The sequence below is a fragment of the Nanorana parkeri genome, unplaced genomic scaffold (assembly GCF_000935625.1).
Source record: "Nanorana parkeri isolate BGI_ZX_2015 unplaced genomic scaffold, ASM93562v1 scaffold229, whole genome shotgun sequence".
NCBI classification, from domain to species: Eukaryota; Metazoa; Chordata; class Amphibia; order Anura; family Dicroglossidae; genus Nanorana; species Nanorana parkeri.
Window position 1 is genome coordinate 1,470,155 of NW_017306497.1, and position 19,867 is coordinate 1,490,021.

Here is a 19,867-nt window from a genome sequence, read left to right on the forward strand (position 1 = left end):
GATTTAGTGAGACAGTCTCACTTTTATTAAAATTGTCCAATACTACAGCTCTGCACTACCCTGAATGCAGACAGCCTAGTTTTATACTTACCTTTACCCCTGATCCAGCAGTCTTACTGTCAACATGGACCCAGCTAGCTCCTCTTTAGTGTCTGTATGTCATGGCCCCATTAATTCCTATTGGCAGGAATACCTGCTCACCCATAGGAATGAATACACATTGTAATCCAAAGCAAGCAAAATTAAGACATCATGTACTGTGCTCATCTCAGGAAATCGAATTCTGACTGACTACACTTAAGACTTAGAACTCAAGAATTATATATTAAAAAAAGCCACTGGAAGACTACAAGAAAACACAGCAAGCGTGCTACTTAACAATCAGCCAGATTAAAGCATCCAATATCTATTGCCCTTAGAAAATGAAAGTCAGTACCTGATTTGCTCTATGGGCAACGTCTTTCTGCATAACTCTCACATAAGGACTAACATGATCATTTATGAACTAAATATAAACACCTTACAGAAAAACTAATTTTTAATAGATTTCATTACATGCCTCTTACCCAACAAATCTTTCCCATTGTCCAGGTGCACAGCATTCTTTGACAACTGTAAAAGGCTAAGAACCAGCTTTGCAGTGACACTGTCCTGAGGATTTCCTGTGTAACAAAAGTGATATATTAGTGGAATATGTGGACATTGTATGATCTGCAGCATCAGGGAGCAATGACACTAGTAATTCTATTAGTGGCAACTATTCACCAGCGACAGAACTGCTAAGAGTCTACTCCCCTTCTCCTATGGCATTGTACCCTCACTGGCTGATCCAGCGAGATGCTGATTACTTGCGGGCCAGCAAAGAAGCAATGGCCATTAGAATGAAATTATTCTAATATTTAAACATTTTAGCGCAGTGAGGTTAGAAGTGCAGTATAAAGATCGATAGAGAGATATAGGGGAAGGCAGCATTGCACTTTAAAGGTTCAATGTGTAAATGTTTTTTTTTTTATTAATTACATTACAATAATCAAAGTTCCAAAAATATATATATATTTTTTACAAATGTATCTAAACATCTAAATAAGAAAATACATATCATGTGTCATTCATAACACAGGTGTATTCATACATGCTTTTGGCACAATTGTTGATTACCAAGTTCAAATGTTTGGGCTTGTTAGGAGAGAGAACACAAAGCTGACACTGTACCTTGGAAATCAAGGACAAGGCCTTTCATTTCATCTTTGTGCAGTTGTTTCCTTAAGTCGTTCAATCCTTGCAGTCTGGTTAAAGGGAGTGAATTATAGACACCCACAGACAGAAAATGGTTTATTTCCTAAAAAGAACAAAACCAGAAGTTGAGTTATTCAAACTGATTTCAAAACATAAGCTGAGGTTAAAACTTTTCTGAATAGTTTATAGAAGGTAAAAAAGTGCTGGGGCATGTAATGTCAAACCAGGTGGTTGATTTCCAAGTTTAAATGAATACAAGAACTTCATCCTTAGTAAAAGTTTTTATAATGACTGTACAACAGGGATATAGAGCTAATACCTGTAGAAGAGAGAATGGCCCTTGGCTGTACTTGATCTTTTGGTGGGACTGGCGCAGGTCCTTAAATAGAGGGTGGTCAGGAAAGGGATCCAGGAGTTTAATGGTGTGGTAGAGGTTTTCATTATTTTGGCTTTCGATTACCAAGAAAGTTAGCAAGTCGCACACCTTTAAGATAAATATAAATGAAAAATATTATCATGCTTAAATATTGACATATCAAAAGTAATCTATACTATAAAGTTCATTACTTTTAAAGGCCAATTGAACACCCCCTGTATTTATTACTGTAATGCAGTTTGGCTGCATATACAGTAATAAATATGCTGCTTTTGTAGGTTTTTTTTACTCATTGTCAAGTTCCATTTCCAAGGGTTAAAATACACTGCTGGCAGACTGCTGCTCTCATGCCATGCAGTGGCGCAGTCTCCAGAAGTATCTGGTCTCCAGAACTGTGACACGCACCATTTATTGGAACAGTGTGCAAGGGAGGCAAGCCTGTATTACAGAAAAAAAATACACTGGGTTCAATTGAGCTTTAAATGAAATGCATTAAATTATGTTAATATGCACTGCATTAGTTTCTCTCAGATTATGTAAAACATTAACCTGCTCTTGTATTTTGGCACAGCTGTTTGCCAAAGGGATGAGACTGCCCACTATGACATGCAGGTGACTGTCTAGGGCATCCTTGCAGTTGGTAATGGCTGCCCGGCAAACCCGATGCAAAAGATCAAGACACAGCATGAAAGTGCGAGTTGATACATCATCCATGGGACCAACCGTTCTGAAAGACATTGGTGTTTAGGAAAATCATAAAAATATATTTATATGGCAGCCCCCATATTATATCCTGACATGTTACCTTTAAATGCAAACATCCTATCTCATTCTTGCAAAGCAGATGGCTATATTTATTTTGTAAACAGTAAATTTGGCTACAATAATATACAAGTATTGGCTAATTTAGAAAATAGGTTTACAGTACAATAATCATTATTTATGGATGGACAAACTCCCAAATTCAGCAGAAAACGAAAATGTGGGAAATAAGTAGATGTGCCACTCATATTATTGTTTTATAATGAAGTCGTAAGTAGACCTTGTCAAACTATGACAGGAAGTGTGTAACTGGAAGGAATACCAGGTGAAAATAAAGGGAAATAAATTAAAACAAGAAAAGAAAATGTTTGCAGCCTCTACATCCAAGTACTGGCAATCCGCGGGCAGAAAGCTTGTGCAAGGACGGGGTCCAGACCCAGGCTCAGATGAGTGGACGTTCCCAGACAAGACTCTTGCAAGTTCAGGAGCCACACATATGCAATTCCATTGGGACAAGCCCACAGGCCACTCCGTCGAGACAGAGTTGTCGCAGCCGACCCACCGTAGCAGAGTCTGCATGCGCTCGCCGGCCGCCCAGGGGAGACTACAAGGATCTACCACATCCAGCCTGTCGCCCTGGCAGCACTTGCTAGAAGAATCAGCGAAAAAACAGGAAGAAAGTCAGGTATGAATACCCGAGAAAAAATTCTTAGCTCCTTACTCCTGACGCTAGGCAAAAAACTGGAGACTTGTCAGCAGGTGGGGGGTTAGGCCACCAGCAGGGGCAGCCCCTAGGCTGTAATTGGTCTTTAGTTTTGTGCCTAGCGTCCTTCTCCTGCAGGTGGCGATTTTACCCTACAGTACATGATCCTAGATCTGTTCCCTGTGTCCTTCAATGAACGGAAGAGAAACAATATTTTACATTTTTGTTCTGGAGTTTAGGTACTATTTAATGATTATTAAGTAATTTACTTAATACTGTATATACTGGAAAGCATTATATATTGGAAAGCAAATGTTTTATGATTTAAAAATGTTTTAATAACAGGGTTTTTTCCAGTATCCACAGCCACTGAGGCAACCCGGAAAAGCATTTCAATGGTGTGGTAATTTGCATGTGTGGCGACTAGTTTTATACGGATACATGGCTTCTACTACTACTACTACACTGGTTAGACTTCAGAATTTCCAGACAAACTTCAAGTGCACCGGTCATTAAAAATACCATATAAACCAAAGGCCAAATGTCAGCATTACCAAATGACTATCGGTTGTACATGGCTTCATAGGTAACTTTAGGGGTCTAATAGAAGATCAAAATTCCATGTGGCTCCTTGCAAGCAGGAGCACCCACTCTCTTCCTCAAATGAGGGTAGGGCACATTCGCAAAACACCTGAAAGCAACACCTTCAAGAGTGGCATCAGCACTCAGTCCCACAGCATTTACCCTTTCCACAGTGAAAACCAATGGGAAATGGGACATTGTAAAGGTCCCCTTATGCAAATTTGGTAGTCCCAGCCTACAAACAAGTGTGTCTTCAGATAAGAGGCAATGCAAGCGGCTTTAGACCTGGAAAGTGCTTTGCGGGCAACCAGCATGGACTCTGGAAAGCCACTAGCTGAACCCCATTCCCAAAGGTCACTTGCAGACTATCCTCATAAAGTCCAATCCAGCGGGGTCCAGCCATGCCACTTTAAAGGTCAGGCTGAGGACAGCTGCACCACTTAGCTGCAATCGAAAGGACAAGCAGCAATGCAGAGAAGAGTCTTGACTGAAGTAAAATTTTGAGGACTAAGAAAAAAGGGTGCAATGAAAAATAAGTTAGCCTTTTACAAAGCAGAGCTAAAAAGAAAAAAAAAGACATCCATTTCATTAGGATACTAGCAAACAAATGTCATGCTGGTAGTGGGAAGGGTTATCCTGGACTGGCTTACAGTTTTTTTTTCCTATGCCAGTGTCTGATTCTCCTGCAGGTGGTAGTATAATCTGTAAGTTAAAGACTTCATGAAACTGCTGTTCCTCACATTGTTTCTAACTACCAATTGTTACTGTACAGCCTTTTCTGTCAACCAGCAGTGTGAGAGAGCTTTCTTGTACACAGACAATTACAAACTATACGCAGGGTTTTAACAACCATTCATAAGACTGTTCACACTGATGTTGATCTCCTTCACTCATAGAATTTATATTACAACAAAAATTAGGTTTACTTAACATACATCATCCCAGGATGAGTGCACATAAACACATAATATGAACAAAGTGACTTGAAATCATGTAAACACATCAGGGGAATTCAATACTGCATTTGCGTTACTTGCTAATGCAGCCTAAGAAATGTCTGCGTCAAATTCTAAAACATGCTGCACCATTTCAGTACCTCTACCGAATCCTGCACCAAATTCAAGTAGTTCTTATTTCACATTTCCGTCAGGCGTTGTGCTTGCAACATATTCAATAAATAAACTGCAACAATTTGATAAGATAAGTGATGCAAAGTAATACCAAGTTTTTTTTGGTTTAACCAGTCTGTCGCATGTTCATTTTGTAAATGAACAATGCGACACATTCCTCAGACGCGACATTCTTTGAAACTGAGGATGCAGCTGAAAATCGGTCCCAAACACATATGCAACACTTTGGACAGAGATGCAACACATCTGTGTACTTTATCAGTGTGCATAAACAGTATTTGTCCCAAAGCTTGTCCCGCAAACCAGCAGCAGGTTCCAAGGTTTGCGCCAAATTCATGAATGCTATGCAGCCTTGTACATGAATTGGCGCAAATAACACTATTCCTGTAACCCTGAGACACTTTTCTTATGCGACTCAAGGACACTCTTTTTGAATTCCCCTGAATGTTCAGTGAACAATAATATATTAAAGATTATTGCTACAGATTGCTACAGAGCTACCGATAAGAACTTTTGTTGTAGCATGGAAGTAAACTGTTTTTGTGGGAATCAAAACATACAAACCTGCTGTTTATATAATGGATCAAGGTGTAAATGACATCTCTGAGGACAAATGCCCAAGCTCCACCTAAGCCATCCTTAATTTCTGCCAGAAGCAGGTTAACAAACAGATGATAAATGGTGAGGATTCTATGTTTCTTGTAGACATTGCTGCTTTCTGCAGCTTGCTTGCATATTGACAGTAAAATCTTCTGGAAGGAATCCTGTAATAACACAGTAACACATGCATTCAGTGGCTGCATATGAAATGACTGCAGTCTCTTCAAGACCATTTCTATCCACCAGTTTCCCCCCCTCCCAACCTGGCAAAAAGCCATACCCCTGGTGCTAAGTTCTGTCCAATGGTGGCTGCTGAAATGACCGCGGATAGCGTCGCTGGATCCGATAAACAAAACAGTAAGTCACCAGCACCAAGCAAAGTTCCTTTTATTCCATGTGTAAAGTAAACGTTAAAAAGAACTTTGCTTGGACAACCTTTGGAGTGCTGGTGACTTACTGTTTTGTTTATTATATGCATGCAATGCAGAAAATGTTACCTAGTAAACCGCACGCCAATAGGCTGATTGAATATAAGCCCCTGACAGAAGAGAAGCCTTATTCATGGCAAAACATAACACTCAGGGGAAAAAAACTATGGATAGTAAACAAGCAAGCTTACTCTGTTACAAAGCAAAACAGCCCTGACTATTGTTTTATATTTATTCCACCCAGTGATTTAGCATTATAGTCGCAAAACCAGTATAAGACACAGGAGTCATGGAATCACAGCTCCCAAGACAGCCCAACACCACATACAGTATCTGTAGATTTGTTTTGAACAAAAAACATTTCTTGCAGAACTGCAGAATTATTATTAACCATTATCCAGATATCTAAATTTAGGTATATATTGGCTACTTACCGGAGTCTTTGAGAGAATTGTCACAATACTTTTCAGTTTACTGTTATGGCAACTGCTGATATAATCCAAGGTGGCTTTAATTACATAGGAGGAGAAATAAGGGGGGTTTGGAGGTGGATCCAGTTCCCTAAAACAAAGAAATGTTTTTGTGATTGTGTGAAATTCTTGGTATCTGATTAGTCTCACAACAGTCAAGGCGGAAAGTGAATCTGTCCAATGTGGACACACACTGCAATAAAAAGTATTTAAAACAGAAATGATTTTCAGAAAGCTTTTGACTCATTTGCTCGAGAGGACATAGAGGGCTTCCATTTAGTACATACATGAAAAGAGAAGGCTTACTACTGGTGGCTTGTGTCAGAACTATGATTTAAATATAGAAGAAGTAAACAAGGATACAAACCTATTGAAGCTGGAAACAGGAGCAGACAAAATCTAGAGCAGATTTGCACTGCAACCAGTCAGCTTCGCGGTCTCATTTTCAAATCTTGCCGATTAGTTGCCATGGGCAACTGCTTCAGATTTGATAAATTCTCTCCATTATGTCGATTAGATGTTTTACAGTTATTTGACTTGATGACATAAGAGGCTATACCAGCAGTGCTGTTTTGCCCCTGATAAACAGTGACTTGCAATATCCGCAAAAGTTTAGAGTTAAAGCAAAAAGCAAAAATATTTGTCTCATAGTTACCCATAAAACTGAGGACCATCTGGATCATCCTTCATTGTACCACTAGGGGATTTATGTAGGGTCATCAGGAGCTCAACTACTATATCTGGCAGATTCCGGAGGAACAGGTTATCAATGTGCTGCAAAGAACATTCAGAAAAAGAAATAAAAAAGTCTTGCACCTCCAATATTGTATGATAATAAACCAAAAACTCAAGAGTACAACGGTCAATTTTTTTATTGTATAGTTACTGAGTCATTGCAATCAGCAACACAACATATTACACAGGCAAAAACAAAAACCAATTCTTATATGGCTAATGAACTACTGCATTTGAAAAAATAGGATTTTGGTACTCACCGTAAAATCCTTTTCTCTCCGTTCATTGAAGGACACAGGGAACAGATCGGAGATCCTGTACTGTAGGGTAATATCGCCACCTGCAGGAGAAGGACGCTAGGCACAAAACTAAAGACCAATCACAGCCTGGACTCAATTTTAAGCGTTTCCCGCACAGCGCAAACCAAGGCCGTGACCAATTCGCGTTCCTGTACCATAAGGGCAGTCCCTGACTCTTCGTCACTAGCAGACTCCGCCTGGGAGGAATCCCCCAGGTCGGGCTGCGCCGCCGCCGAAATTTCTCCCTCTTCCTCAGAATTAAGATTCCACTGAAAAAGATCAGGAAGAAGCAGGAAAGAATACCCGAAAAAAATTCTTAGCTCCTTACTCCTGACGCTAGGCAAAAAACTGGAGACTTGTCAGCAGGTGGGGGGTTTTGGCCACCGGCAGGGGCCGCCCCTAGGCTGTGATTGGTCTTTAGTTTTGTGCCTAGCGTCCTTCTCCTGCAGGTGGCGATATTACCCTACAGTACAGGATCTCCGATCTGTTCCCTGTGTCCTTCAATGAACGGGAGAGAAATATCTATACAGACAAACCTAAAAATAATTGCCATTTTTGGTTCAAGCAAGTAAGTCATTTAGTAGGGATGCACTGCTACCGGTTTTTCCAGACCGAGTAACGATACTTTTCCTTCAATACTTGCCGATACCAATTACGGATACCTTTTTTTTAGTGCCATGTTACAGTTTTTCTAAAACAATACAGACTAGTGATTTTAGGACTGTGGTGGGGCGCCAGGGCCTGGTCACAGCTGCAACTTCTGCGCCACTGCTAGTTCTGCCACTGACTCCAGGCTGTAGAGGGACTACAAGTCCCAGCAATACATTATATAGCAATGCAGAACACGACCGGCTATAGGGGACTACAAATCCCAGCAATACATTACACAGCAATGCCGACTAATACCATCAGCTATAGAGGAGTACAAATCCCAGTAATGCAGGCCTTGTCAGGGCTGTGCGGGTGGGTGCCAGTCCCACCAGGGCTGTGCCAGGTCTCCCCATGGCAAAGGGGGCGGTGGGAAGGAGGAGGAGATGTTAGGCTGGACCGGCGCTGTAAAAAGCCGCCACGAGGTCCCCAGCAGGCTGCCGTGAGGTCCCCAGCAAGCGAGGCAGCCGAAGTCATTTAAAAATTTAAAGGGGAGGTTTCGGCTTTAAGTATCGGTGCATTTACACGAGTATCGGTACTGGTATCGTTGCATCACTATCATTTAGGCCAGTCACATGTACAAGCCAAGCATCAATTTAAATTCAGTTAAAAAAAAAGTCATTTGTAAAGTGTTTTAAGATATAAAATGTTTTGACAACACAAGTATAGCTTTCAGTCAAACTTGAAAAATTACAGCTTAAAACAGACCAACTTCTTTCAGTAATATAATCCTTGAAGAAACGCTAATGTATGGGATTTGGACAGAACAAGGGTTACTACTGCACTGTATTTCACTCATGAAATAATAGGCTTTCTAATTTTTGTGTTTACTAAAAGTACAATACTGATGTAAGAAGAAAAACATTTTGCACTGTATATCACTCATGAAATAATAGGCTTTCTAATTTTTGTGTTTACTAAAAGTACAATACTGATGTAAGAAGAAAAACATTTTGGGACCAATGTATGAAATCTGCTATAGAACAAAATCTTGTTGACCACAAAGCAACCAGGCAGAATATTTCACACCTGTATATTAGCAGACCCCAGCATAATGCCTATTAGCTATAACTAACTTTATGAAACACCTCAGAGAAAGAGGATATGAGTCTGGTGAGAGGTGTTATTCTCTATGAACATAAAAGTTTTTTTAATCTGGAAGAAAAAAAGGATACAGCATGTTCAGTTATTTCAGGCACTTAGCATGATGCCTCTGCTGAGGATACATTTATAAAAGTCCTTCTTTTATATGAAACTAGACAGGCAGCTGGTGGCTCTCAATCCCAGCCGTCTCTGGCAGCTTCAGTTCCAATGAACGTTCCAGTGCCAAAGATGATCAGGTTCGAATCCCAGCCAGGTCACTATCTGTAAAAGGAGTTTGCATGTTCTCCCTGTGCTTGTGTGGGTTTCCTCCGGGTTCTCCGTTTTCCTCCCACACTCCAAAGACATGCTGGTAGGTTAATTGGCTCCTGACTAAATTGGCCCTTGTATGTATGTATGTGAGATAGCGACCTTAGATTGCAAGCTCCTTGAGGGCAGGGACTGATGTGAATGTGCACTATGTAAATTGCTGTGTGAAAAATTGTTGGCGCTATAAAAATACCTGTACTAAATAAAAATTAAAAATAAATGATCAGGAACCAAGTACAATGCTTCCCGATCACTATGTCAAATATTGACTATATAAGCCTTCAGCCGGCAGATGGCAGTGCAGCCTGAAGGAGCCTGTGTTTACCGGATTAATATTGTGACTGTCAAAGACAAGTACAATGTTTTAAAAAAAATTCAGAATTCACTGGCTATTAAAGTGCTAAAGCCAGAAGTAGCCAGACAACTTCTATTTTCAGGTCAGCAATGGCAGCCTCCTTATTCCTCTCAGTACAAGTTTTATTTATACATTCATACAATTAGAACATTAATAAGAAGTATTAAAAACAGAACATGTTTCCAAACAAACACCCATGAGAAATAAAATCCACATATCAAAAGCTAAACAAAATATCTATCTAGTATTAACGTACGTATTTTATTTCTTCAACCTCCTTGGCGGTAATCCCGAGTGTGGCTCGGGGTTAATTTTCCGTACCATAAGCGCTAACCCCGAGCCACACTCGGGATTACAGCGTAGCGTTACTTACCTTGTCCCTCGAGCCGCGCTGTGTCCTCCGGCCGATGCCGGCATCTGTTATCCGGGTTCCGTCCCTTGCAAGCGTCCGCGTCGCAAGGGGCAGAACCGGCGGGAATTTTAAAAGTAAAAATAACGAGAACAAAAAAAAAGGAAAAAAATGTTTAATAAATCAGACCGACAGGGAGGTTAAAGCGCAAATTATTTTTATGCAAACATTCTGAAATTCCAAGTTATAAATAGTGCATGAATCCATGCAAAATCATGCTACTTGGCTTTCTCAGTAAGTATCTTGGCTGCTCTACAAGTATAGCAGCCAGAACAGAACTTGAATTATAGGACCTCTGGCAATGTTTACATTTACAGCCAGTTATAGTGGAGCTCTATGTCCCTTTTCACATATTTACGTGTCTATACGTAGCTGTTCTGTTTTAAAAAAAAAAAAGGCAGTTATTTACATTGCACAAAACTGCATTTGGCTTATACCCTGCCCCATCATTTTTCTCAGAAGGAAAACAGCTATTGTTCGCTCTTTGAAAACCCATAATGCTCTATGCCATCAGGGGCAGTCTGTAATAAATGCATATTTGTAAAATAAAGCTTTATATATATACATAGTCTAAAAAGATAAATTCAATAACATCAAACTAACCTAAAACCATTACAGTTTCCCTTAAGAGTATTCCTATTACCTGTTTACCGAGACAGTTCTCATCTTGAAGCAAGTCATAGACTTTGTATGCGATTTCCCTCTTCTTTATCATATCAGTGTCTCCAGAGCATTCAGATACAAAGTATGGCAGAATATTCACCAAAATTCTGGGAAAACAAGCAGCCAACAGGACCTTCCAGTCCTCTTCAATGCACTGAGCGATGGAATTCACTTCTTTAAAGTCACTCTGAATGACCAAATGTGGAATCAGCACTTTGTAGCATGACCTGAAAGTGTATAAATTGTTTCAAATTATGTCTCAAAAGGTTTAACATCAAAATGCTCAATTCAAACACACAAATATTGCAAATGTGCATAATCTTTTTTGCACAAAATAAGTTATTTAAGTAGAATAGCCATACTGGGTTCCTGGATCATTTGGCATAATGTCCAAGTATACATCGCATATTTGCAATTTATGGCAGACTAACCTCCTATTTTGGCCTTTTCCAGTGATGCAAGGTACACACTACCTCTTGTCACTCCATGATGGCCACTGCCACCTTCTCCTTACCTGGTGTCTTCTTTTTCTTGAAATTGGGCTCCCAGTGATGATGTAACCCCCGTGTATGTGCACAAGAGTTACATTGTCTCTTGCAGCTCCTACTGTCAGCATCTTACAGATAATAGGAATTTACCAAAGTCAGAGTACAATAAAAACTAAAAGATAAAAAGAGATACCGGTATATACAAATCTCTTTCACTAAAAAAAAAAAAATGCTACCATTATAAACTGTTATATTTCATCATCAATCATTATTTTTTTCTTTCACTTCTTTCATTTATAATCCATTTTCTTTTTGCTTCCTCTTGTCCAACTAAATTAGAAATAGACTGGAATCTGATATTTGTAATATACATAAAGACAGCTATCATTTACCTATAGAAATCTTTCAGTGTTGCATTCTGTAACAAGGTGTAAGGAAATGTGGACAAGTTGTAGCCAGTAACGTTCATTCTCAGCCACTCGAGAATCAAGTAATCTAAATGGGAGGTCATGAAGTCTTTCACACTTCTGTATCCCAGAGTGGAGGACACTTTTTCCAAAACCTGAAAATAAAAATATTTTTTTTAATAAGGCCTGGATGGGAAGGGGGTTTAACACCGCGGATGTCAACTGGTTAAAACAGGATTTGTGGTTTACCAGTAAAATCAGTTTTGTGGAGTATAGTACAGAACACAGGAAAATTCACAGACGATTGGGTAATATGCAGGTATCACCAGATGATTGGACACTGGCCGAGCTGTGAGGACCCATTCACCCAAAAAAATGGGCTGAAAATCTCGGCTTATACTCGAGTATATACGGTAACTCTGTTACCTCCGGAAATCCTCGTTTTTTGAACAAGCATTAGAGGACAGAGGGAGAGGGTCATGTGTCCTATACTGTAAGGTACTCCAAGAAACAGATTTTACTGGTAAGTCAAAAATCCTATTTTCTTTATCGTACAGTACAAGACACATGCAGATACAAAGACGACTGGGACTTCCAAAAGCAAAAGAAACAAGGGGTTTGCAGCATAGCAAACCAGCGATGAGAATAATGACAGGTGGAAGTAAAAACAAACAGACTATGTAAATTCCTTGACCTTTGTAGTCTACTAACTTATATTGCACATGTTTGCAATATATAGTTATTTTAATGGGATTGTCACAAAACAAAATAGCTATGGGAGGAGTCTCAAATGGAAGCTTTTATTCTCTAACCCCATGCTATATATCAGTTCTGGGGCACTGAAAATTACCCTTCTCGCCTTCACTAGAGCAACATCGCTGCTCTGGAGCTAGCAGGCTATCTAAGAGCTAGAGAATGTCAGTTTCCATCTAAGGTTCCTCACACAAATATTTTTCAATGTGACAGATTTCCTTTAGAAAGTGTTTATTAGATGCAGAAAACAAGACCAATAAGAATTCAAAAGAAGCTTGATGCAGAGACAAAATGCAGGTCACTCAGATGGAAGCATTTCAAATACATTCAAATACAGAATTCCCCTGCAAGCACACTGCATTTGCCTAGCTACATATACACAAAGAATGCCATTCATTATCAACAGCATTTTCTTAAAGGCCACACAAGGCAAATCATGACAACCTAGGAGCAAGCAATGACATTAAAGGGAATCTAAACTTAAAAACCTGTTGGAGCTTACATTACTTATATGATTTCAAAAGATGCAAGTTTGGGGGTGTGGCCAGCTGGGTTCTGTGATGGCCACATACTGACTAGGCTTTCATGCCACAGAGATTTATCAGTGACTTCACAGAGAAGCATTATAGGGCAGCCTGGCAATGGAGGATTTCCAAGCATAAGAAAAAGGGACCGCAGAAACTGATGGATTTCTTCCCACTGCAACAACTGCACAAGATGGTGCACCACTCATTAGTGATCGGGTTCCCCTCGCAGCAGCGTTTGGATTGCTCAGAATAGGCCAGAATGGAGCTCTACTCCCACCAACTCTTATCACACAAGTCCTCTGCCCCAACTCTCTTACATTACGCTGCCCTGTGAAACAGAAGCAGAGTAAGGTGAGGGCTCCTTGCCTCATGTTGCAGGAAACTCTGAGGCCTCACAAACTGCTCTAGGCCAACTCCCCTACACTCAGATGAAATTTCCTATTTAACAATCAATGTTGATGCAATTTTAGATGCAACTGTTGTTTTCAGGACATGACATCTATATTTGCTAAAATTGATACAACTATCCAACAGAGTTATTCACTAAAGGGTGAAGGGAGAAGGCAGCAGAAGTGAACAATCTAGGACAACATAGCTGAACTGGAAAGTGAGCCAAGTTGGAGAATTTTGTTTACTTATCCTGCCTTCTCCAAACTCTTCCCCCTTTAGTGAATAACCCTGCAAGACTTTGGAAATCAAATATCTCATGTGAAAATTACTAAATTCTTCACAGCACATAATGATCAGTACACAGCAACATTCAGATATAGGCTGGTTAAAAACAAAACTGGAGGACATAGAAGACCACTCATGACATAATGATATAAAATTTCAAAGAATTCCAAATACATTGACACAGGCAGAGTTAAAGCCATTTTTGCTGAAAAGCCCAAGTGGCACTGACGGCTCTAGTGAAATGAGCCTTTCAAATTGCAATGAGCCAGGGAAACGCAGTGCCCTACCTTTGACAGAGTAGGCTTGCACAATGACCTGTCTGATACACCTAGAAATAGTAGAACGAGAGGCAGGCAGCCCCCTACGAGGTCCTTCAGGAAGGACAAAAAAGAAATCAGATTGATGGAAAGAAGCTGTCACTAAAAGTAAGACTCGGACTACCCTAATTACAGCCAAACAACAGAAGCCACCTGCTTAGGATGCCTTGGAACAAGACAGAAGGAAGGACAATGTCCTCATTAAGATGAAAAGAGGGCACCAGCATAGGTAGAAAAGATTCCCTAGGTGTAACTTAAGAAGTCTGACCTTAACCTTGTGTAACTCAAGAGACGGATCCTTACATGAAAGTGCTGCCAACTCCAAAACTCTCCTAGTAGAGGTTATGGCTACAAGAAAAACCCTGTCGCCGGTGAGATCTGTCAAAGAAATAGCCTGAATAGGCTCAAAGGGTGCCTGTTGATGGCAAATAAGGACCAAATTCAAGTACCTTGACGACACTGGGGTGTATTTGGGAGGAGCCAAGGACTGGAGGAAAGACAGAATTTGACCCACAGAAAAAGAACGAGGATGGTACTCGTGCGTCTCACACAAAGCAAAACAGGTTTTCCAGGTATGACAATACACCTTACGAGAGGTGAACATCCTGGCCTCTAAGAGGGTGGGAATGACAAAGTCCGACAGATTTGAGTCCCTCAAAGACCCTGGCTTCATCAGCCAAGCTGTCAAAGCCAGTGACCGAGAAGCAGGATGAAACACCAGACCCTGAGACAGAAGATCTTTGTGGTCCAGAATAGGTCATGGAGAATCTGCCAACAGGCTGAGAACACCTGGGTATCACACTCTTCTTGGCCAGTTTGGAGCCACCAGGATCACAGGACACTAGCTTCACTTTTATCACAATAAAGAATATGCAGTAACAGCATACAGGAAAAATGCCCCAGAAAAATGTACAGCCATTTATTTAAATCGCAGACTTCTCACAATTTAAAATAAATGCTGGAAAGGCATCTAACACTCACAAAGGCTTTGAGGAATAACAGAATTTAGTACAAATTGGGATAGTCAATTAAGATCTTGATTAACAGAGAAGGAAGAACTGTATTCTCTTCCCTGGAAGGTGGTTTCAGACTGGGGCATTTTTCTCGCAGACATTACTCTACCATAAGACTCAGCTCCTTCTAAATTGCAATATGACTGAAACTAACCTTGATACTATGGTTGTGTGCATATTTGCATCCATTTTTTCATTACATTACTTAGCCTTTTACAAATGATTCCACTCTGGAGAGCCATATGTTGCCTTAACAATTTATCCAAATTGTTGCGATTTCTTCCCAGCAGTTATCCGGCCTAACTAGCTGGGATGTGCATTTGTGTTTTGGGGCTTTAAAATATTGTCTTCCAAATACAACATTAAGAAATTAAATGCGTAAACAGGGAATAAGAATTATAGGAAACTAGCCTTTCTGACAAGTGTAGGATCAAGGCCATTCTCTTTCACAGACTGACAAATGGCGAAGAGCGCCTGCTTCTCACACACAGGGCTGGACAGGAGAATCACGGACACCAGCATTAGCAATGTAGAGTTCCTATTATACTTCTCATCCGGGAGCTCCTCTGGATCCTGATTACCACGGGACTGCATGGGAAGAGGGATAGAAACGTATTTGCATTAAACAATAAATATAAATATTTAATATACACGTATTAGTGACAAATAAGAGCAGGAAAGCTTTAAAACCCATCAGGTTGTCTCCTCTCTTACCAATTGGAGACATTTCCCTTTACTTCCTGTAGACACAACAAAAAGTGAGAGGAAATCGCTCCAAAGCCATTTTGGATTTTGCTTTAGTTTCAATCCCAGCAACAATGATCACTTAGACAAATACAGAGGGTGAAGGGACCAGATGGTTTCTTACCACTCATCACTCTACCCAAAAATAAAAAAAGTTTTGGTTTTTGGGCAAATCAGGAAAAACAGCACTGCTTATGTATAATAACCAAAAACCTTTTTTTTTTTTTTTAAACTGCACGAAAAATGTGTGTATTATTACCAAGTAGCTCATGCCTTCTTGGACCTTCATGTAAACATTTTCAAACGCCATCTTCTGCAACTTCAGGGGAAGAGCTTGAGATTTTGTGTCTTGAAACAGTCTAGGAATGACAGATGATCTAGGTGATGATGTGTAATCATCTAATGCAACAATAGTCATTCTACAATATTATATCAGAAATGATTATTTCAGAACCGATACCGATTATGGGCTTTCAGGCCGATAACCAATATTCAGTTTACATCCAGCTGCGCCAGCAGCTTAATGTAAACAGCAGGCAGTCGCCTGATATAGGTCAACCCCTACTGAAAGTTCTGTCAGGTCCACTCCTCTGCTGATTGACAGAAGGCAGTGGGCGGGTGCAATAGCCAGCCTGTTATTGGCTATTGCAATTGCAATAGCCAATAGCAGGCTGGCTATTGCTTCCCCTGCTATCTGCTGTTTTTTTTTTTATTCTGACAGCGACCAGCGGCGAAAATAGTTTTTCTGCCCAGCTCCTTTGATCAGCTGATCAAGGGATGCCGGCTAGAGAGTGGCACCCACTGTGCGAATTTTGGCCGGTTCCTCATTATTATTATCATCGGTAATATCTGTAGATTTAACCGATACCAATAATTTAAAAATTTGGGAATATCGCCCTCGATCATCAGTAGATCCGATAATCGGTCGACCCCTAGTACACAGTACCAAATCTGCTTCTCTAACCAAGATTACGAAAAAGAGAGACATGTTACCTGTTTGTAGACTGCGCAGCGAGCAGGCGAACCTGATGTTGTGCATCTGCAAGGAATTGAGGAAAGGCATCTCGTACAGAAATATCTGTCTTGTCTACATTTAGAAAAGCCCACTTACACTGGGGATCAACCTGTAGTAAACAGAAAACAAGCATTATGGTTTATAATGACTGAACAATTGGAAAAGATTATTGGGTGTAAAAGTGAATCTGAACTTAAAATGTGAAAATTTTCTGTCTCATAGGGAACATCTAGAAATGTTAATTGTGCCAAAGCAGTACTCTGAAAAATCTAGTGTTTTTCTTTCTCCTGAAAAATAGCAGTGCACTTCCAGTGCCTTGACACTCCTGTGCCTTCAACCTTATAGACATATATCTGCAGGGAGAGATCTGTGCTCTCTACTTGCCTTACAAGATTTGGAGTGATATTTGGTGATATTACTACTGAGCGGCTTCCTGGGGAAAAAAAAAAGCTGTACCCGAGGTCCTGCCCTGAAGAGCAAGAATATCCCTACTTTGGCATAATTCATTCTGTGAATCTGTGCTTTCTGAATCTTTCCTGCTGCTTTTTGAGTATGCCTTCATCAGTAATTAGATCACAAGTCATCGGGGAATAAGGGTTCAAATTTAACATGGGCAAGTCCTGCCTTTACTAAGATGGCTGCCAAGATGGCCGCCATAGAGATGCACTGTGGAACAAGGCATGGTAAGTCAGTAATGTGGAAAAGATCAGTTGCAAAAAGCCTATAGGCAATACTGGTGACTGATCTTTTGTCAGCAGTTTGCATTTTTGGGCATAGTATGTACATTTCATGTCCTCTTCAAGGGAAAAAGGACACGGTGACAGTAGAAAAAAGGAGTCATGGTCCGTCAATTTCTCTGTACAGGAGGAAAAAAAATCTCCCATAGATAATCAACACCAAACAGATATCAAGTGACTGTACAGAAAAAAAATCTGGAGGTGAAATCATTTACAATAACTTGACACAACAGCAGGTAAACAGTACCTCAATTAATGTTCTCATACAGTCCACAAGGGCCAGTCGTACCAGTACTGTGTGTTTTCCTTCCTTAGTCAGATGCCTGAATTACAAATATGATTATTAAAAACATGTTGAATATGGTTCAAGTGTTATGCTTATAATAAAAGAATATATGTACCAAAAGCCTTGTATGACACTTAGCAACTGTCCCTCAGCATCAAACGTCTCCTCTGTTCCCTCCTGGTCCTGCCCAAGACACAGTACAACTGGGAGAAGGCTTTTTAAAATGGCTGCACACACTTCCTGGTCTCGCCGGTAGGAGGAGCAAACATCACTGTAAACAAAACAGAGGGTGCGACACCAAAGTCGAGTATACACGGTTAAAATTTAGAACAAACAAAATCGATTTTGGAATGCTAGTTCGACTTACTAATCATTGATGCGGTGAAATCAATCAATTTCAATCACAGCAACGAAATTTTTTTGAGGTGGCATTTTGGAATTTTTCCCCCCAATCAAACTAACTACTAATAGTGAATGTGGTTTTCGTTTTGGAAAACGCCATTCATTTCAAAACCAAATGTTAAATAAAATTAAAAATCAAACAAAATTTTTTAACAACAATCGCCAAGCTGCTGATGGTATTATCGAAAGTTCCAGCAGGATTTTCCATACAAACAACCGTGTGAAAACCTACCCGTGTATACCCTACTTTACACAATACATGCAGTGACTAGAAAAGGCAAGGAGGAGACTTACGAAATAGGCTTCAGTAGCATGTTAATATCGTCCATGGGCAGAGGAACATCCTTCATAGGCAGGTCATTTAGCAGCTGTAAGTACTACAAGAGTAAGAAACAAAATTGTAATATTTGGCAAGCAATATGAAGAGCATGAAAATTGGTAATGCGCCCTTACAGAGGACCGTTATCAGGCAGATTAAAGTGCATTAAATATAATTTGTTTATAATTGTTCCTTGTATGGGAAAAAGCACAATATCCAAAGCTGAGCCATAGTTTTCAGATATCAAAAAGGCAAAATAAAAACCTGTCTGTCTGAAAATCACATTTTTGGGTGTTTGTGGTTATTGCAGAATCATTCCTATTTTCCCCTAGGATCCTCAAAGCCAACCTGTCAGCTGAACAAAAATAACTTGACTACAAATACTGATAAAGTGCAGGCAAAGTATGTGTTACTTAGTACCTTGATTTCTGTGTGACTCATAATTCAGCCATGCCCAAAATAGAACTAAGCATTCTTTTTTTAGAGTAGACTTGGAGAAACTTCATCATTCTACAGTCCAGTATGATCAACTCTAACACTTATTCATAAGACTGGTAAATAGAGAGGCTTGGAGGGGTTTACTTTAGAGCTAGACAAAAGTCAAGGTGCTTTGTGCAGTGTGTGCCTGGTATTTAGGCGCTCAATGGAGCTCCGAGTTACTTGTAATATTTGAAGGTCTAAGAGGGTGATATTACATTGACAGATTCATTAAAGAACAGGTTTGCTTTAGGTAAACTAATGCTAACCCACATCTCAAAGCAGCACACTTATCACCATACAATAATGGCGGCCTCCTCTGGTGGTTACGGTATATTCTTCTGCAGAAAGTGTCTTTGGGGTGGTTGAAGTCCCTAGTGACTTGAAGGGGGTCTTATACTGAGACTAGAGATCCTCATTAAAAAGAGCCCCATTCAGGTCAATTGGTGCCAGTGCTCAAAAGAAATTCTGCAAAGAGGCTGCAAACACAAAGAGGTAAATAAGAAGGAGGGGAAAGAGAAGTGGGGTTAGCGCCGATTATCTTAGGTGCAATGGGGAAAAGGAAAGGAAGGGGTTAGTGCTAGTTTACCGAAAATGCAAATCTACACTTTATAATGAAAAATTCCAGAATAGGATTTTTGTACTCGCCAGTACAATACCTGGAGGCCATTGAGGGAAAAATGAAGCCTTTAATCTTAACTGCTATTGGCTATTTCAAATCACAATAGCAGTCTGGATATTCAAACCCTGCCCACTGAGCAGAGGAGCGGCCCGAGAAAGTTCTCTCTCAGGTCCGCGCCTCTGCTCAGTGGGCGCAAGCAAGAGTCAGCCTGCTATCTGTGAAAGACACACTCAAAACATGGTGCCCGTGTCCTACATCCCCCCACTGCATCACTTGTAA

At 40.2% G+C, this 19,867-nt stretch overlaps 1 protein-coding gene across 1 annotated transcript in view; it reads right to left on the bottom strand.

Moving 5' to 3' along the window:
• ATM (ATM serine/threonine kinase) overlaps positions 1–19,867 on the bottom strand; it is a 123,538-nt gene that overhangs the window by 61,066 nt on the left and 42,605 nt on the right. The window contains 15 exon segments of the mRNA XM_018556235.1: positions 567–662; positions 1,213–1,339; positions 1,556–1,720; positions 2,162–2,339; positions 5,354–5,553; positions 6,252–6,378; positions 6,943–7,061; positions 10,787–11,033; positions 11,687–11,856; positions 15,398–15,574; positions 15,990–16,089; positions 16,724–16,854; positions 17,730–17,805; positions 17,884–18,039; positions 18,465–18,547. Coding sequence (XP_018411737.1) covers positions 567–662; positions 1,213–1,339; positions 1,556–1,720; positions 2,162–2,339; positions 5,354–5,553; positions 6,252–6,378; positions 6,943–7,061; positions 10,787–11,033; positions 11,687–11,856; positions 15,398–15,574; positions 15,990–16,089; positions 16,724–16,854; positions 17,730–17,805; positions 17,884–18,039; positions 18,465–18,547 — 2,152 coding nt within the window.